At 41.7% G+C, this 8,032-nt stretch overlaps 2 protein-coding genes across 2 annotated transcripts; one reads left to right on the top strand and one right to left on the bottom strand.

The window, feature by feature from the left end:
- Window positions 1–715: 715 nt before the first annotated feature.
- LOC104516988 (olfactory receptor 6B1-like) lies at window positions 716–1,684 on the top strand. The gene has a single exon (XM_010161513.1). The coding sequence runs from the start codon at window positions 716–718 to the stop codon at window positions 1,682–1,684; it is 969 nt and encodes a 322-aa protein (XP_010159815.1).
- A 4,364-nt stretch (window positions 1,685–6,048) lies between these two features.
- LOC104516987 (olfactory receptor 12D3-like) lies at window positions 6,049–6,990 on the bottom strand. The gene has a single exon (XM_010161512.1). The coding sequence runs from the start codon at window positions 6,988–6,990 to the stop codon at window positions 6,049–6,051; it is 942 nt and encodes a 313-aa protein (XP_010159814.1).
- Between the last annotated feature and the right edge of the window lie 1,042 nt (window positions 6,991–8,032).

Below are 8,032 nucleotides of genomic sequence, written 5' to 3'. Positions count from 1 at the left end.
GCCACCTTTGGTCAATATCCAGGAACTAGAATTCTGTGTCATTATTTAATTTTTATTTCTCAAGCTGAAATTAATTATTTAAATTTCTCGTTTTCCTAGGAAATAGTCTATCAATATAGTTTTTAATTTACAAGAATTGGTACAATAATTTTTCCCATTAAAAAAAAAAGTACATTCCACATGCAAATGGTTTCAACAGGCAAAAAATAGTGCTAGAGGATGACCAGCTTTTACTTCCCAATAACTTCAAGATCACAGTTCTGAGACATCTGAATCCAAAAAACTAGATGCTTCATTTATCTAGCACCTGTTAATGCCTTTGAAAATTTGATCAAAGATTTAGTAATCAACTAGAATGATGACGAACAAAGGAATTGGGGGTGGGCTTCATCAGCATGTACTATAAATGGCTTCTCTTTGGATGCCTATTCCTGTACTAGTCATCTATGTTTCCCTTGCTATTGACCTGTACTTTTGATGCAGTGTATGTCATCTTAAGGTAGGTGTCAGTAGGTCAGATGAACTGCCTGTTTCTTTCCATTGACTGAAAGGGAAACCTCCAAGGCAAGCATCTAAAGCTTAGTCAGACAAATCCTATCATCTAGGGATAGGTTGGGTTTGGTTTGGGTTTTTTTTTAATTTTATCTGTCTCATATTCTGCTTTCTTCTTTTCTGGTCTATGTTTAAACTCCAAGGCTCAGGTCCACATTTCTTCATGGAGGAGAAAAATTCCACTCAGGTCCACATGTTCCTCTTGCTGGGATTCCCAGCCCTAGCGGACTTGCATGTATTGTTTTCCACAGTATTTCTGCTGACCTACATTTTAATTGTTTTGGAGAATGTGGTCATCATTGTCCTGATCAAGACAAACTGTGAGCTCTACAAACCCATGTACTTTTTCCTTGGTCACCTCTCCTTCATTGAGGTTTGGTACGCCTCAGTCATTATCCCTAAACTCTTGGCAAATGACATTGCTGAAGACAGGAGTATTTCCTTTGTGGGATGCATGACCCAACTGTTTTTCTTCAGCTCCTTCATATGCACCGAGTGCGTCCTTCTCTCTGCAATGGCATATGATCGCTATGTGGCCATCTGTCAACCACTGCGGTATCTGGTCATCATGACATACCCAATGTGCACATACCTTGTAGTTGTCTCCTGGTTCAGTGGGTTCACTGTGTCTTTGATCAAGATTTCCTTCATCTCTCAGCTGAATTTTTGTGGGCCCCATGTCATCAACCATTTTTTCTGTGATGTTAGCCCTGTGTTGAACCTTGCCTGCACTGATACGTCTCTGGCAGAGATGGTAGACTTTGTGTTGGCCTTATTCATACTGCTTGTTCCCCTCTTCATCACTATTGTCTCCTACCTATTCATTATCACGACAATCCTGCACTTCCCCAATACCCAGAGTAAGAAGAAAGCCTTTTCCACGTGTTCTTCCCACCTAACTGTGGTCACTGTTTTCTTCTCCACCACGCTCTTCATGTATGCCCGGCCTAAGAAGATTCATTCTTTTGACTTGAATAAGCTTGTGTCAGCTGTATATACTATTGTCACTCCCATCCTAAATCCCTTTATTTACTGTCTGAGGAATCAGGAAGTGAAAAGAGCACTGAAAAAAGCTCTCTGTGAAATAATTCCTACCTTTTTTCTGCTCTCCAAATGCAAGGATAAGCTATGATAAACTGGAACTGATAAGCACACCATAAGGATATCTGGCTAATGACCGTTCAAAATGGACACAGTGAGTGATCAGAGGAACAGTCATAGGGTGGAAAATGCTGACAACCTGATCCATCTGAATCAGACACGCCTAAGACCATCCGAGGTGAATGACTGAAACATTGTCACTGGTGCAGAAACCTACTAAGGTTATTCAATAAACCAAACTCCCCTGAGTGCTATGCAAACTAAAAGGGATTACTGTGTAAATTAGTATAGGATTTACTGGAGGGAATATGGGATGGAGATAAAATTTGCAATTAAACAAAAGAATTGGAGACATTACAGGTTTTCTGGGGGAAAAGGCCAAAGGAAGATAAAGAAAGTTAGCAAGCATAGGAAAATGAAGAGGAGATAAAAGGGACTGGCTATGCAGAACCAGGCTGTTGATCAACACACTTGTTTGGCCAACCACTGCACCTGGTTACCACAATCTTTCCCATCCTTTTATTGAAGTATTTTCCTTTCTATGTCATGCCTCAATACTTTCCCTTTTATGCATGCGTGTAAGTTGGCAATGTACTTTCCTTTCTATGTCATGCCTCAATATTTTCCCTTTTATGCGTGCATGCGTGTGAGTAAGTTGGCAATGTATATAAAACTATTGAACAGGACAAGAGGCCTGAAAGCCAGATTCTGGACTGATGGACATTCAGGGGCCAAAAATTGGAGAAAGTGTTGTCATGGACCAAGACACTGGAGAGACCGTAAGTCCGAAGTCCAACTACTGGATAGCTGGGTCTCTGGATGTCAGACATTGAAAAGACCAAGGTCTGGGAGACCAAAATTGAGGACACAAAAGGTCTGGTAGACACAGAAACCCATGAAGGGGATTTTTGATTAGTAGAGATCCACAGTCATGCTGTCTGTGTTATGTGGAGGCCTGTAAAAACAGTGTCCTTCTGTCTGTATTGATCTATTTGTGGCTCTGTGTGTACGTTCACCAGCTGGAAATTCATGCTCAGGCTTACTGCTAGTGGTGGTGGACTTGGAATTGTTAGGTTAAGGGTTGAACTTGATGATCTTAAAGGTCTTTTCTGACCTAAACAATTCTATGATTCTAGCAGGACATGAAAACAAGGGTAAGGAGCAGTGGTTCAGCTCCCATACCCAGGGCTGCATGAATTCCCTAGCAGTACATTTAGTGTTACTCTTAACACCACACAGTTGACTATAGCACTCAGAATCTCTTAAAATTCATCAGATTTGAGATCGCCTATGTGCGATGCAGCAGCTAAATTTGTATCCATTAATTCTAATGCAACAATTCTCTCACTAGGTCTTGTCATGGGCTAATGTATGGGCACGTGGACTTTTTTAGAGGTTTAGGTGTGGGTTTTTTTGTAATTCCAGGTTCCTCAGTTCCAGATTATGTCTGTTTGGGAACTTCTCTTCTGGTCTTACCATGACAGCAGTAATCACAGGCTCAGCTTGGTCATAAAGACACAGATTAACTGATTACAAGACATAATTGAAACTCACTTTTTTGAAACAGGTTTTTAGCACATATATATCCATGATATGACATTGGCACTAGTAAAATAGAAAGTTTCACCAGGTGGAAACTGTTCTATAAAAACACTGTATGATCCCAAATGTCCCTTTGTTACAGTGGCCAGAGGGAGCATAGACAACCTTATGCTGTATCCTGATACCACTCTTCAATTCCATACCTACCACAAGGCATTGGTTTCTTACACACTCAATAAGAATTTCCCTCATTTCTCTTTAGCAGAACTCTCAAAACACTCTTTTCATTTCTTCCTATTACCTCCAGGGCCGTAGAACAGAGATACTGGGCAAAATACTAATAAAAACTGAAAATCGCAAAACCTACTAAGATGCCACAACACCCCAATTTGAATTGAAAAAATTTAAACAAGAACACACACATTTTTGGAGTTGTGCTAGATGACTACGCACTAGATGAAACCCAGAAGAGATCTAACGTAAACAGTATGTCATTTGGCCATGGGCAGTTTATTCCACAAAGTGCAAGCTGTCATTTACTGAGCAAAAGCCAGTCTGCACTGAATTGGTAGCAGAGATCTCTCTCTGCCTTGGACCATGAAGAAAGCATGTGTGTAGCCTTTGCCAGCACAGTGCAGAGCTGAACACCAGGCTGTGTCATGTGGAGAGGCAAACACTTCCTTCACAACCTTGTAGCTTAAAAAAAGTGCATCACTTAATTCACAGCCTGCAGGCCCCAGCACTGAGGATAGCTTCATTCCTGATCATTCTGATTCACCTTGCATTGCAATAAAGCTGGCGTTGAAACTCAAATCTTATGTCCTCTTACATATCTTCTTACCTCACATTAAGCAATAACATACTATTACTTCGAAGTGTATTACAAAACCTTGTCAAGTCTTTTGTTTGTCTCAGGAGCAGTTGTTCACAGTGGTCAAGAGTGCTGGAAGGAGCAGTGAGTGCTCAGGGAGGGTGCAGAAATGCTGCTCAGTTGTTCAGTGAGAAAGGATTGTGCTGACAGAACATCTGTCCTGTTTGTAATGCCCTTTTTTTGGAAGCTGCAGTCACCATCTTTAGAAGTCTTGAGGAAGTTCTTTAACACAGTGAAGCAAAAATAAAATGGGCAGGAGAGTGGAACGCAGCTCAAGGTGCTCGACGTGGTTGTCTGAACATACACACTGGTGTCATTAAGGTGCTCTTTTATACCCAAGCCTTTAGAACAAGTGTGTAGGTTTGGTCAAGGACCGACAAGACCTGCGTGTCATTTTGAAGTGGCAGCTTGAAGTCCATGAAGGATACCTTTGAGCAGCTGAAGTGACAGGAAGCTCCTACAGCTCAGTATTTGTATCCTGATGGAATTAAGATGCTTAGCTGACACGTGGACATCTAAGCCTGGATCTCTTCAGAGTCTGTTGCCAACTTCCAGGAGTCTGTTCACTATCTCCTATTGATACCTTGCATGTTCCACAGGATTGGCACATATGAAGTAGAACTAAAGGGATTCCTGTGTCTTTTTAGAGCATCAGGTGGAGGACACACACATCTCTTATATGATCCCTATAGACGCCTACTTTTAGGCAACCAAATCGAATCTGTGCTCTTATAACAAGTAGTTTTAAATGTCTCACTGTCAAATACAAAATGCTACAACATGGATCTGAATTGTCAAGCTATAAAGAATGAAATCTTTAGTCTAAAATCTGTTGATTGCAAATGCATGGCCAGCTGGGACAAGGTATCATCTCCAGAAATCATACCTGTAGGCAGGAGTTTGGTCTCCATTCTCTGCATCTCTGGCCATTATGCAGACAATTTAGAGTACCCCTTTGTTCTGTCCTCAGTAACCCAAAAGGCAGACACAGCACATCTAGTGTCTGAGAATGTCGTACACTTTTCATCTAACTCAACATGGAACTGCACTCCAGGCTGAAGGTGGTGAATGTCTGTGTCAAGAACAACAGCACCTAAAAATGAAGCACTTATTAACCACTGCAATCCAAATTTCAACCGGGATTTAGTGTCTAAACATAAGTAGATATCTAGTGCTATTAGAAATGTCCATACTTCACAGGCATGAAGTATGAGGAAGGATCTGCAACAGACCTGTTCCGTTCTGCATCCACAGGCAAAGTCTGGGTAGGATAATTGAGGACTTTTAACATCTGTAGTAGTCTGTGCAAATGCAAATCAATTGTTTCATCTTTGACCATCATGTGAATCTGTAAAAGTAGCTAGACACATAAATACATTTCAGTACTTAAATCTAGACAAGGTAAGCCCCACTGCTGAAGCTAGTAGAGGTGAAGCTCACATCTGATTTTGAGTTTACATTTCAGTCTAGGTTTGTTAGTAAGGTTCCCCTTATACGTAATGGACAGAAACAGACCAGAGGGCTGACTCAAGTCAAATGTTGACAACATTTGACAGGTTATGCCCACCCAAAAGGTAACACATACTAGCTCTCTTCAGCTGTACATCAAGTCTGAATGACAGGAGAGTCCTTCAGCTGCCTAAATATAGCCCTCACATAATTGTTTCATATCTTAGATTACCCAGGACAAGTGTATGGGACTGTTAGCGATACTGCAAGTCCTGCAAGAGACACACATACTTCTGTATTGGAAGCCAGAGACCAGATGGTGTACCACAGGACATCTAAAAACGGTGGAAGAAGCATCAGGTTGTTGAAGATCTCCCCTGATTTAGATCGATGCAATTAACTTCTAAATGTGTTAAACTACATGAGATAATCCGTAGTTTTTCAGTCTCTTGCAATACAGTGTCCTTCTGACCTCTTTCCTTATAAATAGGGGAGGTGGAATAACCACATTCTGAACCTTGTTCTTGCTCTTGTCACTTTCCTCCAGGAAACAGTTTTCTCCCCAACATTTTTTTCAGAGCAGATCTCACCTCCTGGTTCCTAAGAGTGTAGATGAAGGGGTTCAGAGCTGGGGTGACAGCACTGTACATGAGAGACACTGGCATATCCCTTCTAGGGGAGACCCCTGAGGAGGGTGGTGTATAATTGAAGAGCACCGGTATGTACAACAGTGCCACAAGGATGAGGTGGGAAGCACAGGTTGAGAAGGGCTTCCATCTTCCTTCCTGGGACCGGACTTTCTTGATGACAAAGGAGATTATGTAGAGGTAGGAGAGGACTATGAGAGTGAAGGGGCCCAGAACAATAGATGAGGTGACAATGTTGAGGAGGGCCAAGTTGAGGCTCGTACTACTGCAAGCCAAGTTCAACAGTGGTTTGATGTCACAGAAAAAGTGATGAATGTGGTTATGGCCACAGAAGCTCAGTTGAGAGGCGAGGACTGAGTGCATCAAGGCATGCAAAAACCCAATGGACCAGCTGGCCACAGCCAGTATCAGACAAGTCCGTGGGCTCATGACAAGGGTGTAGCGCAAAGGATTGCAAATGGCCACATAGCGGTCATAGGCCATGGCGGCCAAGAGCACAACCTCAGTGCTGCCTAGGAAGTGGAAGAAGTAGAGCTGGGCCAAGCACCCACCAAAAGAGATGTGCTGATGCCCAAAGAGAAAGCCACTCAGCATCTTGGGAACAGTAACTGTAGAGTAGAAAATGTCCAGGCAGGACAGGTTCCCCAGGAAGAAGTACATCGGTGTGTGGAGCCGGGGCTCAGATATCACCATGGTCACAATGGTACCATTTCCCAGAAGACTGGTCAAGTAGAGCAACAGGAAGGAGATGAAGAAAAAGTGTTGCAGCCCCTGGATATTGGTGAGGCCCAAAAGGATGAACTCACTGACCTCTGTCTGGTTCAGCATTGCTAGAACAGTAAGAAGCAAAGGCAAAGTGTCAAGGCTCCATAGCTGAGAGGAGTAACAGCATTACAAACCCCATTTGTTTCTGTGCTATTTTAATACAAACAAATGCAGAAACGAGCAAAACACAACACATGCAATCGAACATAAAAACTGCATAGAAACTCAAGAAATTAACATGGACAAAAAGAACTTTAGTCTTCTACTTTCTGTCTAGAATAAAGAAAAGAGTAAAATATCACAGAGGGGAAAACATTAAACCAAAAACTTCCACCTATGCATGTAAAACATTGCTATTTCTTCACCCTCAGCCACATTTGTATTTCAATTCTGCTCCTCTCTAACCTTCTGCTATTTCATCAATAAATCTTCTAACTCATAATGTTAATCACTCCTGATGCTTTCATTCTACTACTGTGCCTACATTTCATTAAGCAAATCGCAGCTCACACATTTCTAATGGTTATGGTCTCTTCCAGACAATTCTTTGATCTTAAAAATTGCACAACTTCCATTTTTTTTATCAACAGCCACCAGAAGGTGCTCTAAGGTACCGTACAATCAGCATTTCTTTTGCATCTTGCTGAGAATAAGGGAAGAGGATGCCTTAGCATGTGATCACACACTGGTTTTGTTATTGGACTGTATACTTTGCCTAAAGCTTGTCTTTTTGTTGAGCAGCAGCAGAGTGGGACAAAAGACAGCGTCCAATCTCCTACAACACAGCGACAGAGCAAGTCTGAATTTGCAGGAGCCAAGTTAGCTGTTGCAAGTTCCAGACAAATTGGCTCATCCCACTGAAAGCCGGTTGTATTGCCCCACTGAGACGATACGGTCAGTTCTGACAGCACTGCTACTCTTCTAAAATGCAAATGAGTATGCACAATATAGACTGCAAATTCTACAAGACAATTCTGCAAGTCATTTTCTCTGTACATTCAATGCAGTGATGATTACTATTGATGAATACAACTACTGAAAAATAATTACTACAAAAATATTTCTTGTAAAGAGGTTAACACACATATAGATACATTTCACACTC

This window comes from Eurypyga helias, unplaced genomic scaffold (assembly GCF_000690775.1).
Source record: "Eurypyga helias isolate BGI_N326 unplaced genomic scaffold, ASM69077v1 scaffold10491, whole genome shotgun sequence".
NCBI classification, from domain to species: domain Eukaryota; kingdom Metazoa; phylum Chordata; class Aves; order Eurypygiformes; family Eurypygidae; genus Eurypyga; species Eurypyga helias.
Note: the sequence above shows the minus strand (reverse complement) of the source record. Positions and strands in the feature narration are given on the sequence as shown.

Bases quoted from the DNA above. Each gene is read 5' to 3' on its own strand.
- LOC104516988 (XM_010161513.1), top strand. From the start codon at position 716: ATGGAGGAGAAAAATTCCACTCAGGTCCACATGTTCCTCTTGCTGGGA.
- LOC104516987 (XM_010161512.1), bottom strand. From the start codon at position 6,990: ATGCTGAACCAGACAGAGGTCAGTGAGTTCATCCTTTTGGGCCTCACC.